At 33.6% G+C, this 16,036-nt stretch overlaps 1 protein-coding gene across 3 annotated transcripts in view; it reads right to left on the reverse strand.

Moving 5' to 3' along the window:
* LOC106067962 (arf-GAP with Rho-GAP domain, ANK repeat and PH domain-containing protein 1-like) overlaps window positions 1-13,612 on the reverse strand; it is an 86,431-nt gene extending 72,819 nt beyond the window's left edge. For 2 of the 3 annotated variants that reach the window (XM_056037336.1, XM_056037334.1), the window contains exons 1-2: window positions 13,476-13,606; window positions 661-2,569 (exon numbers count right to left, since the gene is read on the reverse strand). In XM_056037336.1, coding sequence (XP_055893311.1) covers window positions 661-2,512 — 1,852 coding nt within the window. In that variant the 5' untranslated portion in view covers window positions 2,513-2,569; window positions 13,476-13,606. Of the gene's footprint in view, window positions 1-660; window positions 2,570-3,740; window positions 3,895-13,475 lie in introns of all 3 variants that reach the window. The other variant, XM_056037335.1, reaches the window with a different exon arrangement.
* Between the last annotated feature and the right edge of the window lie 2,424 nt (window positions 13,613-16,036).

The following is a 16,036-nucleotide window of genomic DNA, read 5'->3' on the forward strand; positions in this document are numbered from 1 at the left end:
AGCTACATGTAACTTTTTCTTTTCTGTAAGTTAAAACCCAAGCATCAATCTGACATAGATAAGACAGTGGGACCAACTGCAAGAAAGTCATCCACAGCCAAGAGTCAACAAGATAGGAGGAGTCAATTGTGAACAAAACACTTCTGAACACATCCTGCCTAATATATCAACATCTTTATAGATGATTAACCAGCATGCTTTCATATCAGTTACTGATCACTAAGGATCCTCAAGATTTACACATATTTTTTTTTTTCTTTCACAAAACTTATCATTTGTACTGTATCTATGCTCTGAGTTATACACTTAAAATTCTTAGAAATGAAACAGTACATTTCAAAGACAAAGTATTTTATCAACCTGAGCTCCAACACCTTTGATCTTTCTATATTTTATACATGACATGCTACCTAGGAACCCTGTATAGTATGCTTCTGTAAGGGCATTCATACTTTCTAGAAAAACACAACAAAGTCTTTAAAAAAAAATCTTCAAGAAAATTTTCATTCCTAAATACAAGCCCACCTTTCATTCACCAATATACACATATTTATAGAGCTAATTTAATGTTCAAAGTATTGAACTATTCAGAAAAACTTGAGAAGGATTTACAATCATTAATATACTTCATAAAAGTGGTAAGCAAAAAATTACACTTACCACCAGCTAGGGTGTATTCTTTACTCAAGTCTTGTTCATCCTTCATGAAGCTCCCAGGTGGTGGGATCACAAATTTACTAATTCTCTCAGGATCCACATCTGATTTAGACATTGCTCCAACATTGTTCACCAGTGGTGAGCGGGGCAGAATAGAGGGTGTGGTGATGTTTGTATTGAACTTGTGGCAAACATAGTCAAAATTGGTGTCCTGGAAAGGGTCCATGTCTTCCTTTGGTGAAAAGACAGGTGCTATAGCAACATCAAAAACATCTGTGCTTTCTGGAGTGTTTTGTGGAACTGTCTCAGGTAGACCAACATTGAATGGCCGAGGAGGTACAGGAGGTGCTTTTGGAATAGGTATGCGGTTCTGCTCTCTAGGAAAAGGGGGTGGAGGAGCTTCTGGAGGTTTAAAGTGAATGGAAGATTGTCTTGAATTGCTTATAACGGGTGAGTGCTTTGCCAATATTGTTTGGTCTATTTGAGAATAATATCTTGCTTGATCAGTTTCATCCTCCACTGATGTATATGTGTTTGAGCTCGGTGGTTCACATGGCTCATCTAGATGATCAAAATTTGCCCAACTGTCTTCAGTACTTGTAAAGTCTATGCTTAGTGCAGAAACAAGCTCCTCCTCCTTAACTTTAGTAGACTTTACTTCAAACAGAGGATCTAAGTCTGAAAAGTCAAAGACAGAATGTTTATTACCAGCCGAGGAACCAGACAAGGATACTGTGGGTTTAAATGGAAGAATATCAAAAGGTTTAGGTGTCTTAAGATCAACGCTAGGCTCTTGGCCAGAGTTTCTTTTAGCATAGTTTGATTGTAAGTCATTGTTTTCTGAATTTGTCTTTTCTTGAGGTGTATGTGAATTTCGATAACTTTTTGAACTGGTATCCCCTTTTGTTTTCTCCTGCATAGCGATATATGAATTAGACAATTTAGCAATACAAGGCTGTGGCAAACTTAACATGTCCTGTCCAGATAAATTTAATGATGAGTTGTTTATCAATGACATTTCCCCAATGATGTCTGGGGGAACATACATGTCTCTATTATCATCTTCATCATTATCACTGGTCACTGCCTTTTCTTTCAGAATAGAAGTGAATCCATATTTTTTATCGATTTCCTCATTCAACATCATTTCTAGGCTATCTGGATCAGGGGGAAGATTATAACTTGGACTCCACTCTTTTGATTCAGATTCATCACAGGCCATGGAAGTATTACTGGAAAAATCAGCCATATTAAAGTAATAATCTTCCCCGAGAGCCTCTGATGCACAAGTATCATTTTTAGCCACATCTTCATGACCTGTTGCATTAGCCACATCTTCAGAACTATGAGAGATCTTGGATCCTGGGACAAGAGGAATATTCTTTCTTGGCCGCGGCTTGGGTACCGGACGCTGTGTATTTGGAGAAGACTTGTTTGGTGACTGAGGTATACTATGATCACTGTTTAGTGGTTTTACACTTGTGGCAATAACTCTGTGAGGTGAGGTTGGAAGAGATGAGTTCTGAGCTTTGTGAATATTAGTTAACTTGGTGTCAGAAATATTGGTAACTTTTTGCACATGCTCCTTCATTTCTAGACCCAGTTTGTTGAGGGCCTCTTTGTCAGCCTCTGTGAGGGTCGATTTCAACCCTGAATTTCTCGATCTTGGAACTGGCCTAGGTTGCTCAGGTGGAGTTTTCTTATCCAGCATTGCCATAGAAATCCTGAAGGAACTGCCTTTCTTGGGCAGTAAAGGCGGAGGAGAGTCTGGTAACTGTTGACTTGACCTTGGTGGTGGGGGTACCTCATAAATACCCTCATTATCATCAGATACTGGCTCAATGTGTCCACTCATTGCTATTGCACTGAACAATTTAAAATGTGGAATTATCTATTTAGTTTTCAAATGCATCTGAAATAAAAAAAATTATAATAACATTAATGACATAATTTATTGTATATATGAATGATAAGGTCATCAATAGTAAAATAGTGTCAATAACATTATAATAAATATGGTGACCCGTAATATAGCGCTAACAAAAAGCGCAAAATTTCCCGACCAAATAGCTCGGGTCAGAACACATCCTGTTTTATCCCACACCTGATCATCATCAAACTCCATTTGAGTGAGGGCTTGAGAGGCTCAAATCCTCTCTTGCAAAAGCCCTGGACAGAAACCCTGCTGTCCTGTGTAGTGCATACATGTCTCCAAACAGGTCGACAATTTTTGGTTTCCCAGACCTGTCTAGAAAGAGATCAGCAACCCTGGGGCAGTCAAAAAGAATATGAGACACGGTTTCCTCTTCTTCCCCGCAGCGGGGGGCACAGTGAATCAAAATTTGGCCATAGCAGTGAGAAATATGAGCCAACAGGACAGTGGCCTGTAGTGCACTGTGCTATAATAGTTTGCTCAGGCCTGGACAGCCACAGGGAAGTGTGGTAGGGTACATCATGTAACAATAAACCATGGGTCACTGCAAAAATAAAACAGGAAATCATCAAAAAGAAAAGAGCATATGTGAGAGGCGACAGGCCGGAATGGAAAATAGCACAACATAATCTCAGCGTTGCTATTGACGAAAGGAGGGGATACTACTGCACTAAGCTGGAGAACTCGATTAAGACAAGTGACATAAGACAGGCATGGGGTATCATGAACAAAATGTCAGGAGCACAAGTCAAAAGTAAAAAAAAACTTTCATTAAGAGACTACAAAACATTATCCAACGAGTTAAATGATTTCTATTGTCGTTTTGACACTAACGATTTTACTTATCTAAAACTCAAAGCCCTGAAAGATGTCAAAGTTAACAACTGTTTAGAATTAACGATTACTAAAGAGCAAGTCTGCAACATTTTCAAAAACGTCAACCCAATGAAAGTGGAGGGCCTGAGGGTATACAAGGGCGAATATTTAATGTGCTGAACAACTAGCTGAACTGTAAAGATAATTTTTTTTATTAAATGTAAAAAAAAAAACAAACAAAGAAATGATAATCGATTTTTGTAGGGAAAAGAAGGAAAATGATATTGTTTCTGTAGCTGGAGAGACTATTGAAATAGTGCAAACTTTTAAATACCTATGCTCTTTTGACACAGAAAACTCTTGGCTTGGACATGTCACCCACGTGCCAGATGGAAGAATTCCATAGGAAATCCTCAATGCTGATTTAGCTGAGGAAGTCAGAGCCAAGAGAATCGCAAGGCTAACATACTTAGATATCAGAGGACTACCTGCAAAGTATATGAAAGGAAATCATGAAAGATTGAACAACACTAAGACAGACTGTGCATGCTGGAACAAACCCAGCTCAGAGCAAAATGAATAAACTGCTCATAGCCAAAAGAATGAGAAAGAAACCTGCCCTATTAGATAGCCTTAAAACAGGACATCCTCATGCAGAAACTGTGGCAAACTTTGACACTCTAGAATCTGCTTGTTTAGCCAGATTCTGTCCAGACTCAAGAAGAAACTGAAACCAGTGATTCATCAGGGCGCATGTCTTCAGAGACAAAATAAACAATTTTAAGGATGGCAACTTTGTTGTGGTTAAGAAGCGTCCACTTGTAGCATGCTTGTAATTTATTAAATGAGGTTTCAGATCTACGGTAGTTGGTCACTTATGGTGTTACTCTCCACAAACTCAAAAACACACAAAATACATTTTTGTTTATACTATAATAGCATATTAAATGATTGTAACGTTTTTTTTAAGTAGGAAAATTAAGTACTCTCTTTCTTTCTTCTAAAATATAGCAGCTTGCTATTAGATATCAGTATAATATTAATAAGTGTTAAAAGGTGGATTTTTATTATAGTTTTGAAAAGGTGTAGGGACCTCAACCAAAATTCTGCCCTGGGGCCTTCACATACTTAAATTTGGCCAAGGTTACACTCTCAATGAAAAGATCTAAATAGATCTAGAATGACATGGATACATTTAAACTTCAATATATGGATGTAAGTATATTTGAATATTTGTATTAATGTATGTAATTTAGAAGATAAATCCTATTACTTAAAATATTCTTATCTACTTATCTTATATAATACAGACGTAATTTCAAAAAAGAAGGTGATTACGTCCTACGCGTCATGCATTCAATCATTAACTAATGACTAAAATTCTGCCAAGTCACTGGTTTTCCTGGCTGGCTCAGGCAACCCATTCCATGCTCTAATAGCACTAGGGAAAAAGGAGTATTTGTACAAATTTGTCCTAGCATATGGGACGAGGAACGTGCCTTTATCTTTGTGTCTTTCAGAGTATTTTATTAAATTTTGTTTTTGTATTTGAAGATTATGGTTCAGTGTTTTATGTATAATTGCTACTTTACTTTTGAGTCTTCTGTCCTGAAGGCTTTCTAAATTTAGTGATTTTACTAAAGGTGTTACTCTAGTCAAATGTGAATATTCGTTTGTTATGAATCTCACTGCTCTATTTTGTGTCTGCTCTAGTTTCTTAATGTTTTCTTGAGTTGAGGGGTCCCAAACAGAGGATGCATATTCTATTATTGGCCTAACCAAGGTTAAATAACATTTTAGTTTTATGTTCTTATTTGATTTATAGAAATTTCTTTTAATAAACCTTAATGCTTTGTTTGATTTTTTTATAGTTTCATCGATATGTGGATTCCATGACAGTTTTTCATTTATTGTAACACCTAGGTATTTTACGTTTTTAGTCTGTGTTACTGGTATGCCATGAATAAGATAAGTGGAATTTATTTGTTTCAGTTTTTTTGTTACTCTAAACAACTGACATTTTTCTGGGTGGAAAGACATGCTCCAGTTTGATTCCCATTTCTGTAATTCATCTAATTCTCTTTGTAAAATATCTGTGTATTGAGATGTTTTTATTGTTCTATATAGTATGCAATCGTCTGCAAATAATCTGACTTTTGTTCCTGAAGTAATGCAGTTTGGTAAATCATATATGTAAATTAAAAATAGTAGTGGACCTAAGACTGTTCCTTGAGGTACACCTGAGTTTACTGTTATTGGTGTTGATTTAGAGCCATTTATTATTACAGTTTGTACTCTCCCTATCAGAAAATCTTTAATCCACTGATGCAATGGACCATTAATGCTGAAATATTTTATTTTTTTAAGCAAACTATGGTGGTGAACTTTGTCAAAAGCCTTGGAAAAATCTAGTAAGATAGCATCTATTTGTTCACTATTATCTAAACCTTTTGAAAAATCATCAATTAGTCCTATTAGTTGTGTTTCACATGATCTATATTTCCTAAAGCCATGTTGGAATGGGGTGAGGACATTATGTTTGTCTAAGTGGTTTATGATGTTGCTACATATTATGTGTTCTAAGATTTTACATGTGATGCTGGTAAGTGATACTGGTCTGTAGTTTCCTGGGTCAGATTTTTCTCCTTTTTTAAATAGGGGGGTGACATTAGCTTCTTTACAGTCCTTTGGTACTCTGCTCTGGTTAAGCAATGCCTGAAAGAGTATTTTCAACACTGGGGCTAGCTCATTGCTTAGTTCTTTGAGTAATCTAGCTGGAATACCATCAGGTCCAGAAGCTTTATTTGGTTTGGTGTTGGCTAATAGTTTTTGGATTCCATTTTCTTGTACTACTATATCTTCTATGTTGTCTACTTGGTTCAAATTAAGTAATATGTCTTTGTCTCCTAGGGCTGAGAATGCTGATGCAAAGTATTTGTTTAGGATGTTTCCTTTAGTTTCATTATCATTATGTATTATGTTATGTTCATCTTTTAATAGCGCTATGCCTGTTGTTTCCATTTTCTAAGACTTAATGTATGACCATAGGTTTTTGTTGTTATCTTTAGATATTACATTGTTTATGTATTCACTCTGCAGCTGTCTGCTTACTTTTTGGGTCAGGTGTTTAATTTTTATATACTTTTTGTAAAGTCTTTCTGCCTTAGTTTCTTTAAATTTTCTATATAGGTTTTCCTTCTGTTTACAAAGCTTCTTTAGTCTATTATTAAACCAGCATTTATTTATTTTGATTGATGTGTATTTAGTTGGTATATGATTTTCTATAATGCTTTTAAGATGTTTTTTAATGAAATTGCAAAGGTCATCGACTGGTTGGTTAATGTCTTTTTCTAATAAGAATGTTTGTTGAAAGTTTAATGCAGCTTGGTGTAGTTGTGTTAGGTTAAATTTATCCCAGAGTAAGATTTTTCTTTTGGGTTTTGTATTGGCTACTGCTTTTATCTGACTGTGTATTTTTATGATCTCATGGTCTGATAGACCAGGGATAATATCATAATCAACTACTAATCCAGGTCTGTTGGTTAAGAAGAGATCTAATGTGTTGTTTAATCTAGTTGGCTTTTTAATCATTTGATCTAAACTTAGGTTGAAAGCTCATTTATGTCCTTAAGGTTTTGGTGTTTATCTATGGTTAGTGTTTTCCAATTTATATCAGGTAGTTTGAAATCACCCATAATCCAAAAAACTTTTTTATTTACAAATAAATTTGCAAATAATCTGACTTTTGTTCCTGAAGTAATGCAGTTTGGTAAATCATATATGTAAATTAAAAATAGTAGTGGACCTAAGACTGTTCCTTGAGGTACACCTGAGTTTACTGTTATTGGTGTTGATTTAGAGCCATTTATTATTACAGTTTGTACTCTCCCTATCAGAAAATCTTTAATCCACTGATGCAATGGACCATTAATGCTGAAATATTTTATTTTTTTAAGCAAACTATGGTGGTGAACTTTGTCAAAAGCCTTGGAAAAATCTAGTAAGATAGCATCTATTTGTTCACTATTATCTAAACCTTTTGAAAAATCATCAATTAGTCCTATTAGTTGTGTTTCACATGATCTATATTTCCTAAAGCCATGTTGGTATGGGGTGAGGACATTATGTTTGTCTAAGTGGTTTATGATGTTGCTACATATTATGTGTTCTAAGATTTTACATGTGATGCTGGTAAGTGATACTGGTCTGTAGTTTCCTGGGTCAGATTTTTCTCCTTTTTTAAATAGGGGGGTGACATTAGCTTCTTTACAGTCCTTTGGTACTCTGCTCTGGTTAAGCAATGCCTGAAAGAGTATTTTCAACACTGGGGCTAGCTCATTGCTTAGTTCTTTGAGTAATCTAGCTGGAATACCATCAGGTCCAGAAGCTTTATTTGGTTTGGTGTTGGCTAATAGTTTTTGGATTCCATTTTCTTGTACTACTATATCTTCTATGTTGTCTACTTGGTTCAAATTAAGTAATATGTCTTTGTCTCCTAGGGCTGAGAATGCTGATGCAAAGTATTTGTTTAGGATGTTTCCTTTAGTTTCATTATCATTATGTATTATGTTATGTTCATCTTTTAATAGCGCTATGCCTGTTGTTTCCATTTTCTAAGACTTAATGTATGACCATAGGTTTTTGTTGTTATCTTTAGATATTACATTGTTTATGTATTCACTCTGCAGCTGTCTGCTTACTTTTTGGGTCAGGTGTTTAATTTTTATATACTTTTTGTAAAGTCTTTCTGCCTTAGTTTCTTTAAATTTTCTATATAGGTTTTCCTTCTGTTTACAAAGCTTCTTTAGTCTATTATTAAACCAGCATTTATTTATTTTGATTGATGTGTATTTAGTTGGTATATGATTTTCTATAATGCTTTTAAGATGTTTTTTAATGAAATTGCAAAGGTCATCGACTGGTTGGTTAATGTCTTTTTCTAATAAGAATGTTTGTTGAAAGTTTAATGCAGCTTGGTGTAGTTGTGTTAGGTTAAATTTATCCCAGAGTAAGATTTTTCTTTTGGGTTTTGTATTGGCTACTGCTTTTATCTGACTGTGTATTTTTATGATCTCATGGTCTGATAGACCAGGGATAATATCATAATCAACTACTAATCCAGGTCTGTTGGTTAAGAAGAGATCTAATGTGTTGTTTAATCTAGTTGGCTTTTTAATCATTTGATCTAAACTTAGGTTGAAAGCTCATTTATGTCCTTAAGGTTTTGGTGTTTATCTATGGTTAGTGTTTTCCAATTTATATCAGGTAGTTTGAAATCACCCATAATCCAAAAAACTTTTTTATTTACAAATAAATTTGCAAATAATCTGACTTTTGTTCCTGAAGTAATGCAGTTTGGTAAATCATATATGTAAATTAAAAATAGTAGTGGACCTAAGACTGTTCCTTGAGGTACACCTGAGTTTACTGTTATTGGTGTTGATTTAGAGCCATTTATTATTACAGTTTGTACTCTCCCTATCAGAAAATCTTTAATCCACTGATGCAATGGACCATTAATGCTGAAATATTTTATTTTTTTAAGCAAACTATGGTGGTGAACTTTGTCAAAAGCCTTGGAAAAATCTAGTAAGATAGCATCTATTTGTTCACTATTATCTAAACCTTTTGAAAAATCATCAATTAGTCCTATTAGTTGTGTTTCACATGATCTATATTTCCTAAAGCCATGTTGGTATGGGGTGAGGACATTATGTTTGTCTAAGTGGTTTATGATGTTGCTACATATTATGTGTTCTAAGATTTTACATGTGATGCTGGTAAGTGATACTGGTCTGTAGTTTCCTGGGTCAGATTTTTCTCCTTTTTTAAATAGGGGGGTGACATTAGCTTCTTTACAGTCCTTTGGTACTCTGCTCTGGTTAAGCAATGCCTGAAAGAGTATTTTCAACACTGGGGCTAGCTCATTGCTTAGTTCTTTGAGTAATCTAGCTGGAATACCATCAGGTCCAGAAGCTTTATTTGGTTTGGTGTTGGCTAATAGTTTTTGGATTCCATTTTCTTGTACTACTATATCTTCTATGTTGTCTACTTGGTTCAAATTAAGTAATATGTCTTTGTCTCCTAGGGCTGAGAATGCTGATGCAAAGTATTTGTTTAGGATGTTTCCTTTAGTTTCATTATCATTATGTATTATGTTATGTTCATCTTTTAATGGCGCTATGCCTGTTGTTTCCATTTTCTAAGACTTAATGTATGACCATAGGTTTTTGTTGTTATCTTTAGATATTACATTGTTTATGTATTCACTCTGCAGCTGTCTGCTTACTTTTTGGGTCAGGTGTTTAATTTTTATATACTTTTTGTAAAGTCTTTCTGCCTTAGTTTCTTTAAATTTTCTATATAGGTTTTCCTTCTGTTTACAAAGCTTCTTTAGTCTATTATTAAACCAGCATTTATTTATTTTGATTGATGTGTATTTAGTTGGTATATGATTTTCTATAATGCTTTTAAGATGTTTTTTAATGAAATTGCAAAGGTCATCGACTGGTTGGTTAATGTCTTTTTCTAATAAGAATGTTTGTTGAAAGTTTAATGCAGCTTGGTGTAGTTGTGTTAGGTTAAATTTATCCCAGAGTAAGATTTTTCTTTTGGGTTTTGTATTGGCTACTGCTTTTATCTGACTGTGTATTTTTATGATCTCATGGTCTGATAGACCAGGGATAATATCATAATCAACTACTAATCCAGGTCTGTTGGTTAAGAAGAGATCTAATGTGTTGTTTAATCTAGTTGGCTTTTTAATCATTTGATCTAAACTTAGGTTGAAAGCTCATTTATGTCCTTAAGGTTTTGGTGTTTATCTATGGTTAGTGTTTTCCAATTTATATCAGGTAGTTTGAAATCACCCATAATCCAAAAAACTTTTTTATTTACAAATAAATTTGCAAATAATCTGACTTTTGTTCCTGAAGTAATGCAGTTTGGTAAATCATATATGTAAATTAAAAATAGTAGTGGACCTAAGACTGTTCCTTGAGGTACACCTGAGTTTACTGTTATTGGTGTTGATTTAGAGCCATTTATTATTACAGTTTGTACTCTCCCTATCAGAAAATCTTTAATCCACTGATGCAATGGACCATTAATGCTGAAATATTTTATTTTTTTAAGCAAACTATGGTGGTGAACTTTGTCAAAAGCCTTGGAAAAATCTAGTAAGATAGCATCTATTTGTTCACTATTATCTAAACCTTTTGAAAAATCATCAATTAGTCCTATTAGTTGTGTTTCACATGATCTATATTTCCTAAAGCCATGTTGGTATGGGGTGAGGACATTATGTTTGTCTAAGTGGTTTATGATGTTGCTACATATTATGTGTTCTAAGATTTTACATGTGATGCTGGTAAGTGATACTGGTCTGTAGTTTCCTGGGTCAGATTTTTCTCCTTTTTTCAATAGGGGGGTGACAGTAGCTTCTTTCCAGTCCTTTGGTACTCTGCCCTGGTTAAGTGAAGCCTGAAAGAGTATTTTGAACACTGGGGCTTGGTCTTGGTATTTTTAAGATACTTTCTTGGGATTTCTTTGGAACATAAACAATAACAAAATAGTAACAAAGATGGCTGCCCCTTGAACTCCTGCAGAATTACCATTAATATAATTAATATACTAATATAGAAATCTAGATCTAGGATATAAATTCTATTTCTTAGTCAAGTACGTAGAGTAGATCTAGAATAGATTATAAAATGATAATTAAATAGTTAGACACAATATAGAAATAGATGGGCCATATTTTGGGTATTACTGATCTACTGGATTGAATTTAGAGCTATGCCAAACATGGAGAATATTCCCTTCACATTTTTTTTTATTTTGCCACGAAAATAAAAGTAGAGTGTTAAAATGGGTTTACCAGTTCAGCAGACATATATATTCATATCAAATATAAAACACTGTAAAAATGGGTTTATATCCGATTTGTTAAATATTTTACTCTTTAATAGAGATACAATTAGGTCCTTTTTGTCAATTTTAGGGCCCTCTGTTTGTGGGAGGAACATTAAACATACACTAGGATCTCTGCCATGATGATCATAGGTAAATTTATGTCAAGATTGGTCAAATTACACAAATGGTTTTGATTTTTGTTAGAGACATACATACATAGATAGTTACATTCACCTTACTTTCTACTCTATCTATATAATATTATTAAATATAAATTATACATTATAATTATAATACTTTAGTTTTATTACCATATAAAAGATCTAGATTTAGAATTCTAGATTCTGACTAGATCTAAATGATCATCTCTAGATCTAGTAAGAAAACATTTAATCTAATAATATGATCTAGTACAAAGATTCTAGTCTAAATAGTATGTACACAGAATTATGCATAGCTTTAAGTTTCTAAGTAAAAATCACATTTTTGTAAATTATTTCATGAATCGTTTTTAATAGTTTATTCAATACTTTATTATTATTAATATTATTAATTATAAATTATATCATTACAATTACAATGAATCTTCTACTCTACTCTCTACTAACTACTCAGTCTTAGTTGTCTTAGTCTACTTACTCTACTAACTAGACTAGATTTAGAATAGATCTACTAGATCTAGTCAAGCTATTTAGAGACTTTAGTCTTTAACTCTAGATATCTAATCTAGAATAGATCTATGGAGAATTGACTCTCAGTTTGAGTTTTGAATTTGAGAACTTTTAATTATCAAATTGACTGAAACTGGGACAGATAAAAACAATCGGAATTACAATTACAAATCAACTAAACTAAATTAGATCTAAAGTGGTTTATGCTATTCGGACACCTATAGGCCAAAAATTCAAAGTTTGACTTTGACAGTGCATTATCTGACAATGGTTCGACATAGAAAAGAAAATGAAGTATCAAAATCTTCTTTAGTTTAAGGAGAATAAGGATGACTGCTTATATTTGTACCCCTGACCTATATTTGTTATTATATTTAAGGTCAGAGGCCATGCATTTTCATTAATTCAGACAAATTTGACCTACATTATTTGATTCCGGACACCATAATTTATTTCAGTTTCTATAGTTAGGCATCAATAAACTTAGATTTTAATTCTATATTAACATTAACTAAATTTTAAGATCCACGGACATAGCCCCTCACATGAAATCATTAAGATGTTTTCAAATTATGCATAAATACAAACACAAAAAATAGTAGGTCTAGATCTAGCTAGGACTAGGCATTTACACTTCATTCAATGTACCAAGCTCACACCAAACATTTGCCCATTTATTCTCTATAAAAAAAACAAAAAAACAAAAAACTAATGTAATAATATAATATCATTGACACTGATGTCCAAAACTGGCTGTCCAAAATAAATTTTGGTAAGAAAATCGTAATTTAATAAAAACACCCTTCTATTTAATTTTTTTTTTATGGAATCAAGCAACTTGGCTTATGAATCAAGTAAATCAGCTCCAAAAACAGAATAAATATTGCCGGGCTCATTAGCATAGACTTAGCCAATCAAAAAATATAGCCTTAACCGTCCTTAACCCTAGGAAGAGGTAAAGTTATCCGGGTAACATAGGAAAACACAACAACCTGACTTACTTACAGATACACATTTGTCATTTGATGATTTGAAGTTCTTTTTTCTTACATAAAAAGACAACTAAATGGAAAGAAATTGGGTCAGAATCATTGGAAAATGGACAATCACATTGTACAGCACGCTAGTTTCATATTAAATATCAAAATAAAGATTTAATGACCACACACACAAAAACAGCGAGTGTCCGAATTCATGTAATTATTGTAATGTCCGGATTAAATAAACTACTCTGACTCTTACTTAGTTAACTTAGTTACTCTACTAAATTAGAGTCTAGACTACTCTAGTCTAGACCTAGAGTCTAGATAGACTGCTAGAGCCTAGGGATTATATAGACACTAGGACTAGAGTTTAGAGTGACTAGAGCTAAGAGTAAGACTAAGAGTATACTCAGTTTATACTAACTATATTTAGAATCTATATTTTAAAGTTAATATAGATCTAGATTATCATTGTTATTACACTAATGCCACAATATTTACCTTTTAACGCATGATGATATTAGTAGCATTACTTATTACTACTAGAATCTACTTCTCTAGATCTAGAAAATAGATCTATTTTCTTGCTTCCTGCTTTCTTGTTTTGTTTTCACTCTCAATTTTTTGTTACACTTCCGTAAAACTATTGAAATATAAAATACAAAACTAGATCTAGAATCTAGATCTATGTTTTATCTATGACTCAAAACATTTTTTTTCACTTAGATTTAGATCTAGATCTGGATATTTAGATCTAGATCTTCATTTGAAAATTTCGTAAAATTGGATATTTAAAATAAAAAAAATATTGATATAGTCATTATAGTATGATTATAGAATTCATAGGCGTATCGGGGGGGGGGGGGGTCGGAATTTAGTGACTTTTTTGCTTTGATTTTTGATATAAAAAAAAAAAAGAAAAATTACACACTAAAATTATTTGAGCGTAGCGAAGCCAATTGGGGGGTTTTGAGTTTAAACCCCTCTCCTATACAGATCGATTGCTTTTTTTAAAAGTTTAAAACCCCTCCAGATGGTTTTGAGTTTAAAATCCCCCTACAGCAATGATATGGAAAACCTCTATATCTTCAATGTTATTCTAAAGGAAACTACAATTACCAAATTCTGTGACCTTTGCTAAATGGGGTTTTCAATTTAAAAAAAAAAAAAAAAAAAAACAATTCCAGAGATTTTTTAGTTTAAAACCCCAACAGATGATTTTGACGATAAAACTTCCCTTTTCGATATAAAATCTAAAGCAAACTACAGTCACCTAATTCCAAGAGCGTATTCAAGAGAGGTTACACATTTCTACCAGTGGTAGGCTCCATTAACAAAGTGCAGTGAATAGTCATATTCTGAAATTGAAAAACACTAAATGTGGCTCAACAAAGATAGCTAAGACAGATTTTAGGATTCATGCAGTTATAGAGATCGGGTCTATATTATTAAGGAAATCATATGCCGAACTAGGAGTCGAACCCTTAATTAGTAAATTAAAGATTGTGACAGAGCGTCATGAAGTTTGCGGAACATGTTCTTCGACAAAATGAATTACGCATAGGATAATTATATAAGAGTTGCGATGACATCCTAGTACAGCTTAGGGCCACACTTTCATGGAGGTCCTCAGGGCAGGTGGGAAGGGGCTTCAGACATTACCAGTGACAGATTTTTCTGGAAAAAGCTTGACGGCAAATGCGCCAAACGGCACGGGAGGGTCTAAGTCAGTAAGAATAGCACATTAGGTTTTTGAAATAAAACTTTTTAATAGCAGGAAAATGCACTGTAGATACCTCAGAATATACATTTTGTTCGCTTTCAATACCAGAAATAGTGTTTGGCGGCGGGGCACCGCACCGTGCTGAGGGAGCTCCTGGTGCCCCCCCCCCCAGACCCTTAATATGGCGGGGAGTCTACAATTTTTCCACTAACTCCAGGAAGAACCTATTATTCTTATCTTATCTTATATAATACAGACGTAATTTAAAAAAAGAAGGTGATTACGTCCTACGCGTCATGCATTCAATCATTATAACCAATGACTTAAATTCTGCCAAGTCACTGGTTTTCCTGGCTGGTTCAGGCAACCCGGGCCATTCCATGCTCAAATAGAACTAGGGAAGAAGGAGTACGTTGTACAAATTTGTCCTAGCATATGGGATGAGGAATGTGCCTTTATCTTTATTGTGTCTATCTGAGAATTATTTTATTAAATTTTGTTTTTGTATTTGAAGATCATGGTTCAGTGTTTTATGTATAATTGCTACTTTATTTACTTTTGAGTCTTCTGTCCTGAAGGCTTTCTAAATTTAGTGATTTTACTAAAGGTCAAATGTGAATATTCGTTTGTTATTAATCTCACTGATCTATTTTGTGTCAGTTCCATATAAGCCCTTGGCTTCTGAACGTTGGGTCTTGTGTTGAAATCTTGTTAAATAATAGGATTTTAAATTCCAGTATTTTTTAGTGCACTTTGGGGCCACCCATGCAGTTTCTTCGTGTTTTCTTGAGTTGAGGGATCCCAAACAGAGGATGCATATTCTATTTTAATTATTGGCACAATAAACGTCTTCTGAAAGAATGATAGGGTCAGAATGTAATAAAGATTATGTACACACACACACAAACATTCATATAAATTTTTTTTTTCGGCAGGGGGGGGGGAGGAGGAGAAAAACTCCCCGAAACCCCCCCACACACACACACACAAATCCTGGCTACGCCCATGTCTAGAATATATATAAATTAGAATTGTCAAAATTGAGTAGATCAGATCATCACATAAGATCTAGATCTAGAATTAGAATAGTTCAATAGAGTCAACAACTATTCTAGATCTAGAGTCTAGGTTTTGGACCTGAGATATTCATAAAGATATATAGATCTCCATTATTTTATATTTAAAATACAAATATTAACTAGATTTAGACGTCTATGTGATTTGTATGATAATATTGTATTTTCCGATTTAAAATTTGTGGTAGATCTACATTTTTTGTTTCTATCTGTTATATACAAATCTGTATTTTTTAATGCATTTAAACTAATCTAAAAACTGA

The sequence above is a fragment of the Biomphalaria glabrata genome, chromosome 8 (assembly GCF_947242115.1).
Source record: "Biomphalaria glabrata chromosome 8, xgBioGlab47.1, whole genome shotgun sequence".
In the NCBI taxonomy this organism is placed as follows: domain Eukaryota; kingdom Metazoa; phylum Mollusca; class Gastropoda; family Planorbidae; genus Biomphalaria; species Biomphalaria glabrata.